This window comes from Eubalaena glacialis, chromosome 1, assembly GCF_028564815.1.
Source record: "Eubalaena glacialis isolate mEubGla1 chromosome 1, mEubGla1.1.hap2.+ XY, whole genome shotgun sequence".
Classification (NCBI taxonomy): domain Eukaryota; kingdom Metazoa; phylum Chordata; class Mammalia; order Artiodactyla; family Balaenidae; genus Eubalaena; species Eubalaena glacialis.
The window spans coordinates 60,446,796-60,472,095 of NC_083716.1; the positions used below are offsets into that span (position 1 = coordinate 60,446,796).

At 38.3% G+C, this 25,300-nt stretch overlaps 1 protein-coding gene across 1 annotated transcript in view; it reads right to left on the reverse strand.

Moving 5' to 3' along the window:
• Positions 1 to 25,300, reverse strand: part of KAT6B (lysine acetyltransferase 6B) — a 169,966-nt gene that overhangs the window by 50,153 nt on the left and 94,513 nt on the right. The window contains 4 exon segments of the mRNA XM_061180240.1: positions 2,298 to 2,430; positions 4,899 to 4,980; positions 5,208 to 5,323; positions 14,623 to 14,731. Coding sequence (XP_061036223.1) covers positions 2,298 to 2,430; positions 4,899 to 4,980; positions 5,208 to 5,323; positions 14,623 to 14,731 — 440 coding nt within the window.

Below are 25,300 nucleotides of genomic sequence, written 5' to 3' on the forward strand. Positions count from 1 at the left end.
GATACCCTCTTCCACTTAGCACTTTATGCTTAGGATGATAAGATAACCAATAATACTCTCTAAGTAGAGGAGACAATTAGTTACAGCATAAAATACTGCTGAAAAAAGGACAACAATAGCAAAAAACTGAAGAAATGATTAAAGAAAAGCTACAGCGGGTCAGACATGACATGGAAAGTCTGGTGAAGAAGCAGCACATTTACCATGGTCATTATCAGACACTTGGCATCAGAATCTTTATACACTGGTTCTGACTGCTATTTCAGTTCATTTGATGCTGGTTCTGCCCATACAGCTGTGTGGTCAATGGAGACCGGAGGTCACTCCACTAGCACAGCTGCTTACAGGAACGGCAGCTGCCTGCCCTCACCTCAGGCTAGGGCTCGGAAAGCTACCCATTTTGCAGCAGAATTTTATTCAACAGAAACATTTGCATGTGAATTATGGCAGTGCTGGGGCCCAAGAATGGAGCTTAAAAATTATCAACTGAGCTGAAGGCTAGTAATGATGAAATGGAAGCCTGAAAATGATATGATCTTGAATTATAAAAATATCTTAAATAATTACAAATAGAAGAGCATAGCTTAGTGGTCATCCTGTACACAGAGATTTAATGAACAATTTCGGCAGTCAGCTAAAGGGGAGGCTGGCACAGATCAACAGAGTGAGCTACTAGGCTCATCCGAAGCAGCTCAACCGCCAGGAGCTTCACCCAATGCCACCGAGTCAGCCAAATCAGGTTAGAGCTAGAGATCTCCAGTGTCACAGTGAGAGTTACCAATAAACTACTCATCCAGGCTAAAATGTTTCACATCAGAATGCTACATTTGGACTGTATCTGGAATCGATTGCCCAGAAAGGATAATATGCTTATAAAGCATGTAAAAAGGAAAACTCCCTAGACTGTCTTAAAAATTCCTAAGCTCAAAGGACAATTTTGGACAAACAAAAAGTTAGGATTGGTGCCAGATGCAATTTTCAGCTGTGTCCTTTGTTTAGAAAGTTTATATCCTAATTTGGTTTTTTTAATTGGGCCCTGAGGATACAGTCCCATTTCGGGAAAAATGCTTACACTGGACGAATGCAAAAACATATAATTTCTACTTCAAATGATGCTAATATGAAAGATTTTATTCATGAATAGGTTTCATGTTTGCCTCTAGAAATTAACACAAATTCCATATTAAGATGTCCATCAGTTAGAAGGTTTTCATAACGTTTCACAGAACACTCTAGAAAGGAGCATGCATTTTTCTATTTCTCCTTTGGGAGATAAAGGTGCGGGACGATACTGTTTTTCTGAGAGCAGGTAATAAAGTGAATTGCTTCAGATAAAATTAGGGGGGGAAGAGTAAGCAAGTGAATTAGACACCTGGTGTTTCTTCACTGTGTGTGCAGAGCTCTACTCATTTCTACATCACAGTGACCCTTTCACTAAGCCTAAAGAGAAGGGCAACGGTCTTATTGATAAAGCTGCTTCAGATATGCAAGTCTACTGATTTCATTTCTAAACATCTTACCTAATGCTGATAGTCAGTTCTATACTCTATATAGGTTTTAAAAAAATACATCCATTTCTCCTCTTATCTTTTTTCTACTTCTCCAAGTAACTCCTGCTAAATGTTCTACTTGGCTTTAAAGGCATCTATGTGGCAACAGGCTAGAGGAAATGGGGCTATCATAGTAGAACTGCAGGCTACTGCAAATATATTATTCTGTCTGTATGTTTGCACACATGTGCACATACCAAATGGTCTTGTCTAACTCTTTGGAGGCAAATTAGGACAGTCATTTGCAGGTTTCTTAGAAGCTCCTATTTCAGAAAAGGGATCTTAAAAAGTTGTAATACTAAATTAGCACCAGAAAAGAGAAGTATTTTTCTAAAAAGTTATCTGGGGCAACAAAAGAGAGTCACTAGAGATGTGAACAAATCCCTCTCTTCTTTTAAAAACCCCCAGGAAAAAATATTCATATAAGTAACCTCTTCTAATGTTCAGCCAATAATAAAGTAGACAGAATAACTGTTTCCAATTCTTACATTCTGCTTCTATCCTGCTGCTTGAAAAATGTCACTTAGCATCACAGATACTGCCAACAGAAGACCCCGAAATGCCAACTGTAATTTAAAATGTTATTTTCAAAAAAAATTTCCACAGCTTATGCAAAAGGAGAAATATTCCTCATCCCTTGAGTTTGTAAAAATGATACTAAAAAGATAATGGAATCTAAGGGGGTTACAATCAACTATATCTTAAAGCACAACATAAAAGATTTCTTTTGATAAGGTCTCAACCTACAACAATCGTTGCTTTAATTTATTTTTCGGTCGTCCAATGGGTTTTGCATATCGTCGTTTTATTTGTGCAGCTTTCTCATGAAGTAGTTTTCTTCCCTTTTTCTTTGGTCTGCAGACTTGGCAAATCCACATCCCTGAATTAATATATATATGAGAAAAATATTTTAATGTTTGATTTTAGGAGAGAGATTAAATATAAACTGCAGCTGTAATAAGCTGCCCAAGGATGCCTGTATGCAGAACTTGACCCTAGAAGATGGATCACTCCCTTCTGTCATTCTCCTCAGGAAGCTGTCATTAAAGGTCAATTTCCCCAGGGTCTAGGTGCTGAGAGCAGAGGGCTGACCCATCTCAGAACTCTTCCAATAGGCTTTTCCCAACATGTCACCAAGCTTCCCTCGACCATGTAAACACACACGAAAACCCAATCTTGTCAGATATTATATATCTTTTGATTTGAGGGAGACATTTTCAAGTCAATTGTTTTTTTGAAACTTCTGGGGAAAAAGTATTTGTTTTATCATCTCTTTTTGAAAATTTTCTAACTAAATCAATTATAAGATATAGTTTTTAAAAGTAAAACGTAAAATGTTTAAGTACTATGGAGCTACAATAATTAAAACTATGTACCTGGCATATGGAAGCAGGTCAATAGATAAGAATTGAAAGGCCAGAACAACTGAAAAGTTTAGCATATCATGAAGCTTGTATTTCAAATCAGTGGGGAAAGGATGAAACGATTCAGTAAGGGGTGATAGAACATATAGCTGTCTATCTGGAAGGAAAATAATTATTTCCTATCTTTTATAAACACAAATTCTAGGCAGATGAATATTATATGGCAAAATTAAATGTTACAAGCTCCAGGAAAACTATGTGGATATTAATATAATCTAAGCATGACTGACATGTAAGACTGAAGCCATAAAGAAAAAGATTCATGGATTTGACTACATAAAAATATAAAGAGCTTCTGCAAATCAGTAAGAAAAATGTGAAAACCCCAATGGAAAAATGATTAATGAATAAAAACAGGTGCTTTACAAGATGATATACAAACAGCCAATAATCAAACACAAAAAAAGTTCAATTTCACTATTTAAAGAAAAAAATCATCAGACATCTTTTTTCTGTTACCTAATTGGTAAAAATTTTGAATAATAACACTGTATTACATTGAATCTAAGATACCACTGACTATAAGATGCATCTGATTTCAAAGATGTTAAAATGGTTTTTAAAAAAGTGTGTCTTAGATTCAATGAAATATAGTAATAGTGAGTGTTGGTCATTTATACAGGGAAACAGGTATTCTCATACACTGGTGGTTGGTCTGAAAACTGATACAACCTTTCACGTACACAGTCTTTGATCCAGCAATTCCTCCCGGAGGAATTTATCTTAAGGCAATAATTGTGGATGGAAAAAATTGGAAACATTTGTAATATCCAAAATAGAGGACTGGTTAAATAAATTATTCTTTTCTTTACATGGGGTTGCAAAATCAATTATGTTCAGGAACCACGCAGGTATAATATATGTGACTGAAGCAAGCTGGAAGGTAAGGCAACAGGTAGCAGTGAGACTGAGGCAGAATGGGGCACTGACAATTCAAATTCAAAATTTAAAAAATATTGCACCAGCTCTTCTGTAACGCAGTTAAGAGAAGTCTTTAAAAAATATATAGAGAGATATAGATAGATAGATAGATGGATAGATAGATAGATAGATAATCAACAAAACATTTCTGTGGCCCACAGTCACCAGGTTTGTAACCCCTGCTCTATGTACTATGGAGTTCTACACACTTATTAAAAAGTATGTTTAGGAGAACATTTAATGATGTGGGAATGTGAGAAGCTACTGTTAAGAGGGAAAAACCATAAACATGTACAGAATGTTCCATTTCTTTTTAAAGGGGTGGGTGGGGGCAGGGAAGGAATTTCTAACTGATTGTTCTTTTTATCCCTTTTTGTCAATCTATATTTTCTAAATCTTTCATAATGAAAATGTATAAATTTTGTAATAAGAACGCAAAGTTATTTTTAATGTTTAATATATTATCATATGAGAAAAAGAAGGCTGAGCTTGGCTGACTACCCGATAAATAGAAAAGAAAATCCATATTCTATATGGATATACCCATGTAAGATAGTTCAGATCCTCATGTTCAAAATTATCAACTAACGGCCAAGAAAATGGTGATGGCTCCTGTCATAGGACTTTTCTGGAGTCATCATTATCACCATCATCGAAAATAGGTAATTTCTTACCTCTGAACACTGTACTGAATAACATGGAGAGTACTCTAAACTTTTGACCTACCTAATCTAAACTTATTCTAATAGGGGAGTGGTTTCAGGAGAGGAATGGTCTTTTTAGTCCTGTGTCTGAATTAGAGTATTTATTATATACATTAACCCCAAACTAAATGCTTTTACACTTCTCTGCTCACAACCTGTGCCAAACCCACAAGTATAGGGAAGGTAGGAGGGATGAAAAAAACGCTTAAGGAACCTGTATACTTCTGAGCTGTCAGACATTAGGACAAGGCTAATGTGACATAATAAAACACATTTTTAAATATGGTTTAAAAGTTCACCTTTTGGCATTCTGGAAAGTGGGGGATCACAGCACTCCATATGGAATCCTCTATCGCAGGAGTCACAGAAAAGCATATTATCCTGCAATATAACATATTAGAGACTAATTGAGACTGAAGTCAACTGTAAAAGGCCACAAATTCTTATACTGTCCAATTAACAAAAATAAAATATAAGGAAGGAGCACCACGATCCCTGTTGAAATGTATTTAAACATTTAAAAATAGCAACAATCTACAAAAATGAAAAACCTTAACACTGAAAACTAACAATTTACCTGGAGACAGACTACTGAGAGCCATACTTACTGCATTTTTGCCTTGGATTCTACATGCACTGCATGTCTTGCATTCGATGCACTGCCACCTTAAGGCCTTTACGTTTGTTGTTAATTCAGGACAAAATTTCAAACAGGATGGGTGTCCTATAAGAATAAAAAGCAAATTGCTTTATGGGACTGGTGCCTTCAATTTTTTAAACTCCCGTTCCCTAATATTTAATAGATGGTGATGATGCCAGCCAAAGAACCTTAGGAACTTGAAAGTACAAAAAGATCAAAGAGGGAATTCCCTGGCAGTCTAATGGTTAGAACTCCGAGCTTCCACTGCAGGGGGCACGGGTTCGATCCCTGGTTGGGGAACTAAGATCCCCCACAAGCCGCATAGTGAGGTCAAAAAACAAACAAAAAACCGTATCAGAAAAAATATATATATATCAAAGAATCCAAATTACACTTTCCTTTCTGTCTCCCCCGCCCCACCCCCATATGTGAGAGAGTGACTGTACAAATGTTTTCCCTAAGAGAAATTTGGGAAATTTACACCAATTCTAATCACAAGTCTTGGAGAACTTGAAGATAACGTATGCTCAAGATCATGTTCTCAGGCCTGTGCCTTCTGTTAAATGTCTTGACCTCGCCCTCTTCATCGATCACCATCTACTCCGAAGTTTCCTGGCTTGCCAGCCTGTGAGAAGAGTGCCGAAGTTCAAACAATTCCTGCTCTCTGCGTATAATGAAATCTTAAAACAACAGTTAACTAACTAAAAATCTGTGGCTGCTTAACATAATACAACAAACAAATGGAAAAAAGAAAAAAAAAAATCCAATAGGATACAAAGAATGTCCCATTGCTGGGATACACAAAGAAGAAACTATTGCCATCTTGCCCCTGGGACGCTGAATTTAAAATCTGTAAGTAGGAATAGAAACAGTGAATTTGGAAGTTGCAAGATCCAGGCTAAATGGAATATGCCAAGAAACATACCCTTAGCAAGCGTTCCCCCACTTTTCTGAGTGTTCAGCTTTTCTGCACTGTTTTGGACACACTTTTCATCTAGCACCTCTCACCTCACAGAGGAAAACTGGAGACCCCGAGGGGCAACGCCATTCAAGGAAGCCGGCCAGGCTACGCTGAATAATAGATTGCTCCAAAAGGTTTTGGGGGAGTGTGAGCCTAGACTCTTTGGAAGGCAGTTCAGTTTAAAATCTGATGGTCTTTTATCACATAAACCTAAGATCTCCAAATTTGATTTTATTTTTCTAAATCTGGTCTTAAAACAGTAAGAACGTTAGTAAATCCCATGTGAAAGAACTTATAACCAAGCTGCAAAAGAAACCTGAGGGGTAATAAAAAAAAAAAAAAAAAAAAAAAAGCAGATCCTGCCATTTCAAAACTGTTTTATAATTTCCTGACTTTGGCAGGCTCATTGTTTAAATATGTATTTTGGGTTGCTGCCAAAAAGGTCCTCCTTCCTAAAGCTTAACAGGTGCTTCATGAAATTCCACCCACCAGGAGACTTGGCTTTTTGAAGTAAAAACATTCAAAATCAATCATCAATACTGTTAATAAAAGCACACTATTCCTGAGTTTAAAAAAAAATCTAAACATCTGTATTTAAGATGTTGAGCAAATAAAATGTTGTCATAGGATTATGACCTCAGGCAGGAGAGACACCCAGGCAGATGCATTTAACCTATGACACTATTCTTTTACAAGGGCTTCTCTCATTCAAATGAATGTGGGGGGGAAGAGTTTAAATATATAAAAATGGTTATCAATCACCTCTGTCTGCTCAGGAACAGCAAAGACAGCTTGCTTTTCGACTTTAAGAAGTACACTCTTGAAGGGGGAGGGGAAGTTCTACTTTGATCAGGTTTTTTTTCCCCCCTTAGGTAGTGAGGGGGGTAAAAACTCAAGTTTTAAAGAACAGCAATTTAAATTCCACCCTTAAAATGGGTCCCATCAGCTTAAAAGTATACCATTTACTTCTCTTTTTTTCTCCCTTTTTATTACTTCCTGTAAGTCATACATCACTAGCACATATGACCTCAATTTCATGCACTAAATTTTTCTCTATATTAAAATCTGCTTTTGTACTTTATAGCTCAATATCCAGCAACTAAGGTAATTCACATCATATTATATAGCTTACTATTTATTCTCGCAGATATCCTATGAAAAATACTTTTTAATAATTAATTGTACATTTTGAAAGTTAATGGATTTCAGCCACTTTTAATCAAGAGCAAGGAATATGCTTCCTCTTATTGCTTTCTCTCAAAGTAATATTATATCTCAACTACTACCACTTAAGCTACCCTATCAAATTCTAAAATCTTCAGCCTATCTTTTCTTTAGGCAGCAATCTTACCTTTATTTAGCTCAAGAGAATTGGCCATAGATCCCTTCCAGCTCTAAATTTCTATGATTCTGTAAAGGATGCTGAGGGATGAAGAAACATTTCCACTTTACTTTCTCACGGCCAACTTTAAAGTAACACAAAAGACGGTAACTAAACCTTGACATACTACTACACAATCTATAATAATTAGATAAAGGACAACAATACTATTGATAATGCAAGTCCTTACCTCCCATTTAGCCATTCCATAAATTCAACAATTCCCCCTAAAATTTGGGTTCTCTCTGATGACACAATTCAGGGTGGTTTACCTTTCTGGAGTTTGTTTTATTTTTGTGGTTTGCAATGTATCTGATTTGAGAACATAATATATATATTCATTCACTCATTCATTCCTATTACCAGCACATATTAAGCACTGGTAGCTTATAACAGTTTTATCTAGCAAAACCAGAGGAGTACTGTTTAAAATTAAACAAGTACCAGTGAGACCACAAACCAGCAGAAATGATTTTTGGAGTAAGTACTATGGGAGAAAAAAAACATGGGCTCTGTAGTAGACAGAATAATGCCCCCCAAAGATATCTATACCCCTGTAACTTGCAAATATAGTACCTGACATGGCAAAAGGGGCTTTGCAGACGTGACTAAGGGTACAGGCCTTGAGATGGGGAGACTATCCTGAATTATCTGGGTAGGCCCAATCTAATCACGAGTACTTAAAAGCAGAGAATCTTCCAGCTGGGTTAGTAAGATGAGATGAAAGGAGGAGGAGAGGTTCAAACTAGGAGAAGGACTCCACCCAGTGTGGGGGAAGCCACACACAAGCCAAGGGATATGGGTGTCCATCAGAAGCAGGGACTGCCGTTCACCTGACGGCAAGAAAATGGGGATCTCGGTCCTGCATACGCAAGGAACTGAATTCTGTCAACAATTTTGTGGCAATGTGTTATAGCAACAACGGAAAACTATGAAAGACTCAAGACACTCGGTCCCTCGGATTGGCTATCTGACCAACCATCTGTCCATCTGAGACACAGTGAGGAAAAAGACAGACATTTCAGATCACACAGTCCACCAGGAAAGACAACCATTAGACAAGAATTAGGATGGGGTGGCTTGGAGATATGGGTGAATCTAGCAGGAGGTTAGAGGCAGGCCTTCCTAAAGAAGAGACCCAAAGGATAAGTGGGAACAGATGGGACCAGAAGGGGAGCAGGGTGGGAGAAGACGGCATGTGCAGAGGGAGAGGAGAACATGGTGACATTCAAGAAGAGGAAAGAGGTTTGATATAACTAGTGTGAAGGGGATGGTGATGTGCAAAGGGGTCAACAGGAGCCCAATCCAGAAGAGTGTTTTGGGCTTGGATTTTTCCTAAGGTTAACTGGTGGACACTAAAAAATTCTGTGATTAGATTTACAATTTTAAAAAGTAACTTAGGCCTAAGTATATGGAAAATGGATGAGGGGAAAGAGGGTAAAGATTAAAGTTAGGTTATTATAATAGCAGCTCTGAGCAGGTCTGGTGCGGGTTATGGATATACTGAGGATGTAGGATACATATTAGGACGTACAGCCCATGCATTTTTGGTGATTTCTTGCTATGAGAGAATAGGACAGAGGAGGGCTTGTAGAACTGAATGAGTAGCTGGTGGGATGCCATTTGCTGAAACGGGAAATCCCTGAGGAGAAGCAGGATGTTGTCTGTTTGCTAAGATTTCTGTCGTTTTTATTGTGGTGGTTGTTTTTTGGTGGGGGAGGGAGCAGTGTAAGGTTCATCAGCTGTTTTGGATATTATCTCTGAGGAGCCTACGGGGTATCAAGTGGAGAAGTTCTGGAGGCATTTATATCTAATGGTCTGGAACTCAGGAGAAGCTATGAAGCACAGTGAGGAAACAAAGGACCAAGGACAGAATCCTGAAGAAACTATGAGGGGATGAAGAGAGGCCAAGGAGCTCACAAAAGATCTGAAAGAAGTGGTAGAGAGAAAACACAGAGACTATGAAATCACGGAAGCCAAAGGATGAGAACATTTCAAGGAAAAATATTCTCAACAAGTCAAGTATGGCTGAGAGGAATATCTGGTGTGGACTGAAAGATGTCCATTAGATTGTGACCAAAACTTAGAAGGCACCTTTAGATTTTGCTACATGGAGGTCACTGTTAATCATACCAGCATAAGTTTAGCGAAGTAACAGGCCAGAACAAGGCTTCTCCTTCCTGTTACTCTGCTTGGATGGTCAATCCAGCTTTGGGCTTGTGGAGAGTGGGGCTCACCAACCCTTCCTCCTCCATCCCTGTCTATTCCTCTTTGGAGTCCATCTTGAGGTTTCTTTCTAGTCAAGGGTCTCCTTCCAAACCTAATTATTTCTGTGTCTACTCAGTGTGAAACTGGATGACTAACCAACAAAATGCCTGGGGCATTTTCTCACAGTAACCTTAAGAAACTAGTGATTAAAAAAATACACACACACACACACACTATACACACATCAATATACCCGTGTATTGCACCAACAAGCTCACTCTGGGAACAGAAGGCAGGCAAGTTTTGTTCAGGGTTAACACACAAATAAAGACGAACCCAGGAGAGACTTCAGGTCTCCTGAGGGTGGGCTGACATTGGACCCTGTGGCTCTGGCTCCCTTTACTGTACAAAGGTGATCTTCCTGCTCTCCCAGCTGCATCACAGCAGCCTTGCTGTCTCCAGTGTCAATGAGCTTCCACTTAGAATGATGCTGTAATTTTGAACTGTGCACTTATCTTAGATTTGCTAATTTGAAAACACACATGCACACAACTCATCTGTAAGTAAGATTTAACCACCCAGCAATCTGAGCAGCAGACACAAAATTTCATTTGGTATAATATCTAATACTTATGTGAAGCTAATTAAAGATAATTTGGTCTTAATGAGGCAAAGAGAATATAACAGTGTTAATTTCAAAGTAGGCTGATCCATGAAAGTCAAGTAAAATCACTTCCTAGTCCCAATATTTCCATAGACCTGAAGACTGTGTAATGAGTCCCACATTCATTTCAGTGTTTCGAATAATCTTTCATCTTTGGGTAATGTTTTATAGTTACTGATAATCTTCATAGCATTATCTCACTGGATCCTCACAACAGCCCTGTAGATGTGGGGTGCAGACGTCTTCCTCTGAATTTCACAGATGTCTAAAGCTACAGTTCCATAGCCAGCAAGCAAAGAGGACTGGAGCACCACATTTGGGTCTCCTTGTACTATGTACCTCACTTCACATTTTTACTACCTGCAAACTTGAATTATTTTTCTCAAAAGAACTTTTAGCAGGAAAAACATAGTTAAAGAATATACTGCCCATTTGCAGCACTGAGCCATCTTTAAAAACACAGAAATTTCTAATTGGCTTTACTTTATGATGTAAGCAGAAGGAAACACTTATTACTCAGGTCTATGAAATCTAAGCAGAGTCTAAATGTGATATCATACAAATGGTACTTCAGATAGAGGTGACTAAAAACCTACAGGCACATATGGGAAACACATTTAAGAGTGATCCTCCTTATGGGCTGCCATCTATATTTCCTTTTTTGGGTTTTATACTGCTATGGGTATTTTTTTCACAGAAACATCTTACATTAGGGATTCCTTTGATCATTACAAACAGTCTCAATGCAATCCCAGAACCAGTGGACTCTCTAGAGTGTGAGACAGTGGCCATTTCCATGAGGCCAACCAGGGCTACCAGCCACTCTGTAATTCCCACTTCTGAAACTGAACTGGACCATGACAATGGGGCTCTCACCATCACTGGAGGACACTGTTGAGCCAGCAGTGTCCAGCCTATTTTATTCTTTTTCCCCTATAATCACCAACGTGTCACAACAGAGCATTATAACTACAAAATCCCTCCAAGCTCTCTAAGAAGAACCATATTTTATTTTGATCCTTCTATTTAAAGACTAGCAAATTGCAAAGTCCACTCATCTACCAGATGAAGTAAATGTCTACAGTGCATCTCCCTGAGTTAGGAAAAAAAATTTTTTTTGGTGGGGGTGGCGGGGGGCAGGGGTGGTGGCGGGGAGACTAAAGTGGCTAAATCCAGACTGGCACAGTACACTCAAGGGAAGATTAAGTGAACCTTAACACTAGAGCCAGATCACATTGTGGAGTCCAGAGAAGCACTCTGAGCCGTCCTCTATCCTAAACAAAGGGACATGATGACCCCAGGGCTTGAATTTCTGCCATAACCCATATCTCAACTCCAAAGCCTCTAGCTCATTCTACCTGAAGGGAGGAGGCTCACAAAATGACTCTGGATAGAAGCCTTCTAGATAGCATCCACAATCCATTCTTCTCCATTTGTTAACACATTCTTGGCCGGAGACGTATTAAGGCCACAGGCGTTAGTTTCTGCAAAAATCCCCCAGTCAATAATGTGTTAAAAGAGAAAACGAGATCATTTTTGAAAAGAGAAAACACAACACTACACCTATACACCCTGGAAAAGTAAGAAACTTCAGGGGGAAAAATATTTCAGTGACCTCCAAGTATAAAGGAAATCAAACCTCTCCTTTGGCAGGTCTTCCATCTGGGAAAGACGAAGGGAGATTGGTTACATCAGAAAATCTAAGATCTACCTGTTTAGAATTACAAGCCTTTATATACCCTGTGAAAGAGGCCTTGAAGTTATGATCTAGGAGATAATGATCTCTTATCAACTCAAGTAAGTGTATCACCAGAGGTAAGGAAATATATGAAGGGAACTTTTCTTTCCAGATTTAAGTATGTCTTTAATCTGTCTAGGCGCCCAGACAAATAGATACTCAAGAAATGAAACAGTTAAGGGTGTTTTTAAAGTACCACCTTAAAAATCACAAAGGGTAAACCCTAGACAAGAGAACACCACTAAATTTATCAGGCAGTTACACAAAACAATAATTCATTCAGAATGAGCCTCGTGGGAAAACCCAAAAGATAACTACAGAGTCAGAACTGATGAGTGAGGCACTATCTCACCAGGATAAAACAAGGAGATTGCAGGATTGAAATTTATTAACCTGAACATACAGATAATGTTTCCATGCCCTTTTGTCACTAGCTATGATACCATGGGCAGGTGAAAGAGTTTTAATGAATCTGTAAAGCCCATCAAAAAGACTGTCAGAAAGCATTTCTCAAGCAGAGTTTGAAATGTCTTATTTCCAAGGCTCTCTCCTCTTAGTCAGGTTCTGAGAGCTGCAGAACCATTTAGGGCCTATCAAGTTAAACCTTCACAGGAGGAGGAAGAATCATTACACAACAGTGCCATTCATCAGTGTGAAACATTTCCTCTATCCAACCATCAAGCAGCTGTCATAAATGAGAAGATTTTAAATTACTTGCAGCAATCAAGAAAAATATCAAACATGCCAAACAACAACAACAACAAAAATCCCACAACTGCTGACATTTATAACACACTTACCAGAGTTGTTGTAGACCCTATGTTAGGCTATTTACTTGTGTTCTCTCCTTTAACTTCCATACAACCCAAGAGGTAGGTGCCACCATTATCTCTAGCTTTCTAATAAGGAAACTGAGGCTCAGAATGGTTAAGTAACTCATTCAAGGTAGAGGAGTTGTGGCTGCCTCTCTACTTTGCTCTTAAGCACTATACTATACTGACTTCCTAAATGAGAGTATGCTATCGTGTTTTGCAGATTTGTTGATGTTTTTAAAGAATTAACTGTAACCAGAGAAATACTTGGTAATTAATTTAAAAATAACATTTAGGGGAGAAAAGTTTCAGTAGGCTGGGAGAAGAAAATTTGAAGATTAACACAGAGATTAATTTTTAAAAACCCAGTAACTGCTACTCACTCTGTTGAGAGACATATATATGTATACACACACACACACACACACGTGTGTATGTGTGTGTATACATACATACATATAACCATATATATCTCACCTGGCCAACTTATCACCTGCTTAACAGGAAGGAAGATTGGCTGGTAAGACAAATTCTTTTAGTGTAAGCACAATCTGAGTTTTAATTTCCATTATAAAAGTGGAGGTGCGGTCTTAAAATCCTATGCTGAGAAAAAGAGGTGACAGCAACCTTGAAAGCACTTTGGGTATTGCAATTTGCCAATGGCCCAGTGTCCCTACCCAGCAATTCCTTGATTGCAACATCACCTTCTGCATAGACCACCCTTTTCCTTTCTTATCCTGGGCAATTTGAATTTCTTTCATGCCTGATGACTTCTTGATTCTATCAATGTGGTTTCCAGAATACTGTCCATCCCTTTCCAGCTGTCACACAGAGCTGGGCTGTAATATTATATTTCACCAGTAGGTGTCAGGACCTGAAACACTATGTATTCCAACTGAAACGTCTTAAATTGAGACTTCAGGTTATAGAAAACTAGGGATTCTAGGTGCATTCAGCATGAAAGTTTAGAATTCTCTACCTTGAATTTACCTGCAATGTAGAATAGTCCACGTTGAATTATCAATGCTGGTATGAAATCAAAGCTTAATTTAAAATATGAATACATGGGCTTCCCTGGTGGCGCAGTGGTTAAGAATCCGCCTGCCAATGCAGGGGACACGGGTTCAAGCCCTGGTCCGAGAAGATCCCACATGCCGTGGAGCAACTAAGCCCATGCGCCATAACTACTGAGCCTGCACGCTAGAGCCCTCAAGCCACAACTACTGAGCCCGCGTGCCTAGAGCCTGTGTTCCACAACAAGAGAAGCCACTGCAATGAGAAGCTTGTGTACCACAAACAAGAGTAGCCCCTGCTTGCCGCAACTAGAGAAAGCCTGCGTATAGCAACGGAGACCCAGCACAGCCAAAAATAAATAAATAAATAAATAAATAAATAATATTTTAAGCTTTTTAAAAAAAATTTATTTATTTTATGACATATGGTTTATGTCAGTGTTAATATACTCACACTTCCCCCCCACCTGCATTTACTTTTTAAATTTAAAGCTTACTCTATTATCAAATATTACTTTAAATAACAGATTTTTTTTCGATAGAGAGAAATTGCATGTAGCTATAATGGGGAGTCATTGTACACACATACACAAAATACCAACTTACCACTACTGCCACAATCTGCACAAGAGAGGAGTTCTTCTGGTTTCTTTTCACGATTTGATTCTTTTGTCCCCAGACAGAAGCTGCATATTGGAATAGGATCGGCACGGGGCTACGAAAAAAATTAAAATGAAAAAACACTGTTAGTTTGCCATTTCAAAATTAAAAAAAAAACATTAAAATCAAAAGCTTCTTACATATTTCTTTACCAAAGAAAAACTGCTGAAATAAGGTATTCATATCAACATTTTCTGCTAATAAAAAACCCCTCAAATTATTTGACACTAAGGTATTGCCAGAATAATGCATTTATGTGTAATGTATAAGACTCAGAAGTAATTTTCATTAAGCCAATGAAATCTAAAACCTTTATATATTACACTACCTTCCTGAAATGAACATTAAGAATTCATTTGAAGTCTCAATTGTTCCCTTAATCTATATGCCTACTATAAATTGATTCACCTATTCAGTATTACAGTCTATAAGTATCTTCTAGTCAGACCAGATTGTTTAATTAAACTTTATCAAATGTTTTAGTACAGGTTACTATTATGCATCAATTAAATATTTGACATAAAATACTGGTATGTTAAAAGGTGACATAATAACAGCATTAGAACTAAGCGAGAACTTTAAAAATCTGTGGGATCACTTGAGATGATCAAAAGACCATTAACAAGGCCTTTCTGGCACCAAGGTCTTCAAAAGTAAACCACACCGTGCCACACAAAGGAGACAAACTCTCAATCTCTGACATTCCCACTTTCAATAAAAGAAAGAACAAAACATTTGTCTAACCCCCTAGCACCCCTTTAACTCTCACTACGGAAATTGCTTCTAACAATGTATAAATCTGCATACATTTTAGTGCCTCCATTGTTATTTATGACTACCAGCAACACTAGTATTCCCATCCAAATGAAGAGTTGACTGTGTCTACAGATCTGGTCACATTATTTTGAACAGCCAAACTGTATGAAAACTAAAATTTTATTTCATATTCCAAGCTTCACACATGTTGTCTGCTAGCCATCTGAATGTAACTATAATGTATTTATATTTGAATTTCATGAATCAAAAATTTAGGGCAAGAAAGCTTAGTATAATCACAAATTTTTTTTTAATGTAAATTAAAAACAAGATTTTGCTAGGCCTAACTTTCTAAATATACATCAGCGTAAAATAAACCTCATTTGTTCAGCCACTCTATTCCAAACGCCTGATACATTGCCTGATGCACAGCAGGCACTCAAAATGTATTTGCTAACTATATAAAAATATATTTGAATATAAATGAAAGAAACATATGCTAGTTTAAAAACACTTATCTCTAAAATAATATTTCAAATGGTAATAATGATTCCAACAAACGTCTTGGTTCAATGTGACATGTCATCAAAAACCAGAATTCACCTTATGACCAAGCATTTGCGAAACTGTTCGATATGACTGTTAATTTCATCTTACAATATAAGTGTTCATTACCTTGCCCTAATTTTCGGTTTAATTTGTTCTTTTAATATGCACAGGTTTCACTTTCTGAGGTAACAATGCAAATGCGTTTTTGTACCCCCTGTTAAAAAGCAGAGTATAAAACACTGTATTAGAAAAACCAAAAAAGACAAGCTACAACAAACTGGTCACTGACTCCTGCCACCATTTTTTAAATGCCAGATAATCAGCACTGCATAATTATGGATCCATAGTTATTACTCGCAACTGCTCAACTGCAGCACCTTGGGAACACTTCTGTTCCTTTAAATAGCAATTAAAAGAACAATCTGGTTTTCAAGTGACAACATTCCCCTGATAGATTCTAGCTAAAACCCAGTCCTTATACTAATGGGATTCCTGCTTTCATTTGATATAACAATGCTCAAGCCATTGCTGCCATCCTTGCACTGATAAATAATTTACAAAATGTCACATATCATTCATGCAATGAAACAAATCCAAATCTGCAATCCCATTTTTCTTTCCCAGATGAATCTTTAGCTGTAAGAAAGACATGGCCATCAGCCAGCATTCATGCTCATTTTTCGTTTTTAACTAAAGGTAACACAAAGGACAAAGGTTGCTAGTAGTTCATGGCCAGAAAGACCGATGTCCCACACTCTGCTCAATAATAGAAAGCATAGATGATATCACTTCACGCCACACTCAAGCGAGCCCCACCATGCTGATGTATGCTCACAACCATTTCTTTTAGGGATAACTGTCTCACAATACTCTATAAAACCACTACATTATACAGAAATGTCTGCCCTGCTGAATTATTGATAATTCAAAGCACTTTTTGCTAACCTCAGTATAGCCGAGTCTAATTAACTTTAAAAAGCTGTCACTTGTATGAAATGAAACTTTTACAGTAATGCACGTAAATGGGTCACAGAATTATTATGATTCACTATTCTCGATCAGACTACACATAAACTGTTTCAAAAAATAATCCCTGGTAATAGATTAAAATGGACTGCAGTCAGAAAGAGGTCTGAATCAATGGCAACTCAATTCTACATAAATCCACTACAGACAAATCATATTTAAGAGGTCTGAAAATGGAACCAAACATCTCCCAGTTCTGAAGTCCTTTCTTTGAAATTTCATACCACCACCTAACCTGTTGATCACATTTTCTTATCAACATGCCTGAATATTTCAATCTGATCTTGAGAACGAACACTCACGGACAGGTTTAAACTCTGCAAACTGCTAGGGAAGCATTTCTTCCTCACCTCCCATGTGATGGTCCTGGGGCAGCTGCTAGGCTAGAGGCCACTCATACACTAGCTCATTTAATCATCTTAACAACCCTGCCAGGAATGTATATTATTATGCCCATCACAGGAAAGAAACTGAGGCTCCGAGAAGTGAGGTAACTTTTCTAAAGTTGCAGAGGTTCAAGTGTGGAGCTGGGATTCAAACACAAATCTGTCTTCGGTAAAGCCCATTTCTCACCTTTACTACCTCCCCTCCTTATCTCTCCTCTCTCAAGAAAAACCAATGTTTAAAAATTATTTTCCATCAGCAGTAATAACTCTAATGTGCTCATAATCTCTGCCATCCAATTTCTCCCATGACCAATGGCATATGTTTTTTAAACTATTAAAAAAGCAACCTTTAATATGCTATAGATTATTTATTAATTACAATGGGGAAATGGTACCTTTACAATGGAAAAGTCTGGTAGACAACCCCTTAACTGAGCAATCGAACCTATCAGCCATTATGGGACAAACTGACATGAGATGCCTCCCGAGCGTGGCGCTGAAGGACTCAGCACTGCCTATGCAGTGTTCTTACTGGAAACATTTAGCCTCAATCTAATCATAAGGAGACAATCAGGCAAATCCAAATTTAGGGACATGCTGGCCTGGACTCTTCAAAAAATGTTGATGTCATGTAAGACCCAAAAAAGGGCAGAACCAATTTAGGCGATTAAAGTGGTGGGAAAACTAAATACAATTTGCAATCTCTGCTTGGATTTTGAATTTTAAAAAAATAACTCATGGGGCATCCCTGGTAGTGCAGTGGTTAAGAATCCGCCTGCCAATGCAGGGGACATGGGTTCAATCCCTGGTCCGGGAAGATCCCACATGCCGCAGAGCAACTAAGCCCGTGCGCCACAACTACTGAGCCTGCGCTCAAAAGCCCGTGAGCCACAACTACTGAAGCCCGCGCGCCTAGAGCCTGTGCTCCACAACAAGAGAAGCCGCTGCAATGAGAAGCCCGCGCACCGCAACGAAGAGTAGCCCCCACCCGCTGCAACTAAAGAAAGCCCGCGTGCAGCAACAAAGACCCAACTCAGCCATAAATAAAAAAATTTAAAAATAAATTTAAAAAAATAAATAATAATAACTCACGGCTGTAAAGAACACTATTTGGATAATTAGGGTAACATGCACTAAACAGCAGACAACACATAAACTAGACTGTGATTATGTAAGAATTGTCTTAGGAGTTATGTGCTGAAATATTTTGGAGTAAAGTGTCATGATGTCTATAACTTGAGCTCAAATGATGCAGGGGGAAAAACCTATGTGTATTACTAGTGTATGTGTGTGCAGAGAGGAAGAGAGAAAGCAAATGTGGCAAATGTTAACGGCTGGTGAATCTAAAGGTACTTGGATGTTCATGACATTATTCGTTCAATTGTCTAATGATTTGTTTCAGTGCTTACAATTTTCCAAGCAAAAAGCTGGGGGGCACTTTCAAAAAAAAGATACAGAATGAGTTATTATATAGTTGGATTACAACATTTCTAAAGTAAAGTATCTCAATCCAATTACTGCTTCACAGGAAATACAGAGGACAGAGGAACATGTCAATCTACACAGCAGAGGGATGCAAGTACCAAAACTCTTGAGGACAAATGACCCAGTTTCTTCAACAAGTAAATTAAAAGGGTGACAGAATGAGAGAGGGAGACAGAAACAGATATGGAAGAAGAACCAATAGATTAAGAGAGATTTAAAAGGCTTATCAGCCAATTACAACATACAATCCTTATCTTGATTATGATTCAAATAAACTGTAAAACAAAACAAAATGACCTATTGAAGCAACTTGGGGCTGGTTGGCTGGGAAGAGACTGTTGGGAGGGGACAAGCTGGGTGTCATCATCCAGGGGGAGGGGTTAATTTGTTCTCCATGCCTCCATGCCCCAGTGAGTCATCTTAGACTCCAACTTTCCAACAGAGCTGTCCAGCAACGAAATGAATTTTTTTCTTGCTTCTTTATTTTATTTTTTACACTGTGGTAAAATGTGTGTGTGTATGTATGTATGTGTGTATATATATATATACACACACACATATATACACATACACACACACACATACCTATATACATATATATATATAAAAAACATAAAATTCACCATCTTAATCATTTTTAAGTACACAGTTCAGTGGCGTTAAGTATGTTCACAATGTTGTACAACCACCATTGATCTCCAGAACTTTTTCATCTTCCCAAACTGACACTCTGTCCCCATTAAATACTAACTTCCCATTCCCCCAAGCCCCAGGCAACCACCCTTCTGCTTTCTGTCTCCATGAGTTTGAGTAATCTAGGTACTTCATATAAGTGAACTCACACAGTCTTTGTAACCAGAAGCCATGGAGATACTGCACGGACCCTATCAGGATGGCGAGGATGCCACGGTGGACGAAGGAGCCTCCCGCGAGTTGGAATCTGGGACCTTTTCAAAGGTCCTTTCCAGATCAAATAGTTTAATGGTTCCATGGCTGGATAATTTCTAAGGCCCTTCCCAACTCATCTCTAATTTTTCATTGCTTCTATTATACTTTAAAAGACATTTTAAGAGTCTTCAGGACGCTTGATATCAAAATAAGACAGCCTTTTCTGAGGAAACATTCTTAAATCCAAGACAACACGTCTTTGATAAGTTTTATATTTGCATATGGTTACTTTTATTTCTGCCCTGAAGGAAAAAAAGATGCTTGTTAGTCTTGTTAGTCTAAGAAACGGGAAAAAAAAGGAATGGAGGGAGGGAGGGAGGGAGGGAGGGAGTTAGTTCATGCACAGATCAGAGCCATGGGCATCCAGGCTCACATCCTCTTCCTGACAAAGACACCAAAAGGGGTTTTGCCTCCACGGTCTCCACTCACAATGATCAGGGACACAGCCCTCTCTTTCCATAATCCCTTAAGGATTCTTCTCCTGGTGTCATCTACAAAATTTCCTGCATCTACTTATAAAACATACCATTTTAGTAATTCCAAGTGTTGGAAACAATTCAGCATTTTTCATTCATATATTCACACTTGTATCATGGAAAGACCTGAATTTAAATTCTGTTCTCTGAGCCTTGGGTTCCCTCTTTTGTGAAAGGGCACAATAGCGTCCACCTTGTCTTGCTCCAGGGTTGCTAAAGTTCCCATGTGAGTGAGTGTGTGAAGCACTTTGTCAACTATAAGGTTCTATTCAAACATTGTTAACAATTATTGCAAAATTCACTCTGGCTATAAAAACAAACAGAGCAAACAAACAACTTCAAGTCCTTAATAAACATCAGTGCAAGTAATTTGTTCTGGAGTTTAGAATTACTCTATAAAAGATGGATGTTGTAAGCCCCCATGAAAAGTATTCATCTTAGAGGATTTTTTTGGTTTTTGTTTTTAATGAATTAATCAGGGAGTACAGGAACAGTGTAGAAAATGCTCAAATGAGCGTCAAGAGGCCTGTAACTAATTTAATAAAAGGAAAGCTTCAAAGGAAAAGAAAAGAAAAAGATGTCAGAGGAAGAAAAGCACAAACAAATATAAAATCTTAAACTAATAATACCACAAAAGCAAACAAAGATGAATATAAATCCTGTACACCCCAGTATCAAACAGTTCATCTTTGGAGAATGTTCTCTACACTTTAGTTCAGACAACTCAATTCAATAACTCCACAACAAGCTGTATGGAAGGGCTGTTTTAAGACTCTGCTGTATTTATCTCTTTAATTTATACCCTCTTATCGTTTCACGCTGAAATTTGAAGTCGAGGTACTACTTTCCTTTACCAAAATGCTTTTCTCAAGTGTCTCACTTGTGCCGAACACAAACCCTGTGAAATAGGCTCAGTGGCTCTTTCTGTCTCCGTGTCACAGGTAAGTTAAATGCCTCCCTACGGTCACAAAGCTATTAAGACAGAGGGAGCCCAGCCTGCTGACTCTAAGCTCTTAGCTGTTTCGCTTCCCACAGCTGCTCCCTCATTTCCTTTGGAGCTGGATTCACGTTATCACCTATCAGAAAGGCTATCCCTGACCACTCCCTCTAAAACTGCACTCCACCCGCACCTCTGGATCCTCCATGCCTTGCTTTATTTTTCTGCATAGCACTCATCACTATCTGACATATGATGTATCATTCATCTATTTTGTTTCGCTTACTAAAAACATTAAGAGAGCAGAGATTAGTTGCTGTACCTCCAGTCTCAAAGTACATTCATGGAATAAATGAATGAACAAATGAACAGATTGCTTTCAGGTTTGGAACTGGTTCCTCCGGTTCAACAGGTCCCAAAATACTGACTACTGTTCTTTATTTTAATGTATATTTTTAATGACTACAATATGAAGCAACCATTGATGGCAAGGTGGGTTCCATCACTGTCTAATCTGAATGCTTTTTTCCTACTCTGACCATTTATAATGAATGGCACTTATGTTTGGACATAATTATACTTCCATGGGTCTAATCTGACAAGATAGAACCAAAATTTTAAAATCAGCTGGGAGGGAAATTGCCTCACCACTCCCACAAGTATTAACTATTGGGGCTCACTCACTAATAGCCACTATAGGTTGTATGCAAGATAGCTTTGGGGCCACGCCCAGCTGCCAGTACCTAACTGTGACCACCACCCCCCTTTGCCTCTCAAGAAATAACACAATAAAAGAAAAAAAAGAAATCAAGAAAGATGAATACACTGCAGTGAGAGTAACAAAATTATAAAAAAGCATCTATCTGTTCAATCTATTTAAAAAATATTTTACAAACTTTGGTGTTTTATTATTGGTAATGAATTGTTTTCCACAGACTGTACAACAGATAGCACTGGGACAACACAGGTTGAAACTGTTCATGTTGTTTTAGGTAACATACTAACTTTTTTTTTTTTTTTAGCCACCTCAGCACTATTCTTGACACTTATCTAATAAAGAGCTAGACTTCATTTCTTGCCACTTAACCCACTTATTCAACTGATATATGTCTGAACAGATCAAGCCCACTCCTAATTAGGATATGGATCATGCCCACTCAGGATTTTCCTTTACAGCAATCTGCTTAAGCTGTGGTCTTGGGAAATACACTAACTCTGAAAGTAGAGTATATTCCTGTGATAATCTAAACCATTTTGTATTTTAAGAGCATTATCTTGTCCCCGTCAGCATGTGCTGTAACAGTGGTCAGTGCAGCCATCCCTCTGCAAGGTTTGGTGAGCAGCACGCCCTCACAGCAGCACCGGGGCTACTTCAGATCCTTCAGGCACAACAGAACTCTGTTCACAGCATGTCCACTGCCATTTTCTCTACACTCATGTACCCTTTTGCTTTATTCTAAGGCTATTCTTGCACTTCTGTCATGAATCTTGACCTGAATAGATGCCTAAATAATTTCTTCTGGAAGATAACTGGAGATATACTTATTACAAGACTTTTCATAAGCAACAATTTTACCATAATTTTCCTCTGGCCATACAGGTTTTATTGTATCACCTCCCCTGCTCATTATACTTCTCTGTGGGTGATTGGTACTGTGAGGGAGCACTACGTCATCCCCACTGGCTCTAAATTGAGTTTCTGTTATTACTCAGGGCAAAAGGCTTTATTATTGCTAATGTATGGAGATCTTGAACGTGACTGCTGTATTTTACCTCCCTGTCACAGTCAAGGGAGTTTTCTGTATTTTAAGAGTGACAACAACTAAATTAAATCTAATAAAAATATTTAAAAGCATCCCTACACATAAGCATAAATACATCACTTCTTTTTTCATTAAAGGAATCACTTAGAAACAAAACCAATATCAATGACCACATACGGATAAATTCCCACAATCAAAGGCTGATTCAGAAGTATAAAATTATAAAAAGCTTAGCCACAGAGGAATAAGAAGAGGACTTTCTAAGAACATCAGTCACAATAGTTATCAAATGTGTGGAGCTAACTGAAATGCTCACACTGTATCCTGTCGTCTAGAACTTGTTCTAATTAGGCAGGTGTGCCATTTATAAGAGTGCTGATTAAGGAAAGTGATTCTATTGGAAGGAAACAAATCTAATCCTGCACACTGCATTTAACAATAGCATCTCATTTGTTCTTTTTTTTGGGGGGGGCAGCGGTAAATAAATGAGGCCTACAAGTTGGGCGGAGGGGGAAGGAGGTAGGACAATGAAATAACTGCCTTCCCTAGGGTCTTTAATTTCTTATCTGGGCAGAGACTTGGCTTTGAAGATTTCATCTGAAAGTCTCTCCTACACCCCTACCATTAGAAACTGCAGATATTGCATTTATCTTCTTAAGAGGGATCAAAGTCTGATTCAACACCGCTGGAAATTCAACACATGGTTATAGGAAGTCAGCTTAGGATTTACAAACTATTCTCTTCAGCAAGTATGTCGTAATATTAGCAATATAATATAAACCCTACCCTAGATTTTGAAAAATGGAATTTTAAAATCAATTCATATTCAAGTTTCACAAATCTTTAATAGTTTCTTTTTTTCTTAGACTTCTTTTTTAAGAGCAATTTTAAGTTCACAGGAAAATTGAGAGGAAGGTACAGAAATTTCCCACATATCCCCTGTCCCAACAGGTGCACAGCCTCCCTCATTAACAACATTCCCCCACCAGACTCATACATTTGTTACAACTGATGACCCTACACTGACACATCATTATCACCCAAAGTCCACCCAAAGATTACATTAGGGTTCTCTCTTTGTGTTGTACATGCTATGGGTTTGGACAAATTTATGATGACATGTACCTACCATTGTAGTATCATACAGAGTATTTTACTGCCCCCAAAAAATCCTTGCGCTCTGCCTATTCATCTCTCCCTCCCCCCTCTAATCTCTGTTAACCGCTGATCTTTTTTATACTGTATCCATAGTTTTGCTCTTTCCAGAATGTCATATATTAGTTGGAATCATACAGCGGCTTGCTCAGTTGTCCCAAGGCATCCATTTTCATCTAGATGGTGCCTACATACAACTCCACCTAGGCGTGATGTGAACATAGATATTCTCATTACCAGTTCCACCAAGAGAAACCTGAATTAACTGCTCAGAGACACAGGCAACTGAATTGATTGTAATGAGATACAAACAGGGAAGTAGAATGAAAAGATGAGGCATAGGTAGATGGATATTAACAAGCTAGAAAAGTCACATGGTAGTCACTTTCTCAATAAGATTACCATCACCACCACCATTCCCTCCAACAATGTCCTGCCTTCACAGAGATTTACATGGCAGTGAGATGCTAGGCACTATTCAACAAGTTACTAATATTTACTCAGCACCCAAGTATGCCAATAGAATACAACTGGTACTCCAAGTGCTTGTCCTCACAGAACCAATAATAGTTGTGTGATTCCATTATCACACTTAATTTCCAATTGCCCGGTGGGTACATTAAACCCACTGGTGGGTAGAATTTCTATGCCCCTGACTTTTCTGCTTTTGTCTTCTTCACATTCAGAGTACCTCTGACCCTTTCAATTACAGTAGTCCTAAGAAGTAGGAAAGGAGGATGGTAATTACTACCTGAATGTCAAGAGCTCTGACCTTGTTTTTTGGACTCTGCCCTAAAACTCTTTGTGGTGGAGGTTCTAGATCCACTAATGCTTTAGGCCAGGCACCAACCCAGCACTTACAGGTACATTATCAGTGAAAGTCTGCTCTCTGGTCCTTTAGCATCACTGCAGGCTATGTAGGGAGGGCAAAAACATAAACCCCTCCCCTGTCAATGCAAACTACAGCAAGGCCAGGAAGAGAAACACCAGAGTGACAGGCTTTACCCCAGGGCAAGGATTTTTAAGCTCGATTCCCTAGAACTTCAAGAGTCTACAGAAACCTACTAAAGGGTATACAGTAGGTTGAAGAAAGCTCTTTATTTTTGTGAAATCAAATTTTTTTTTTGCATATTTTAAGTCAAA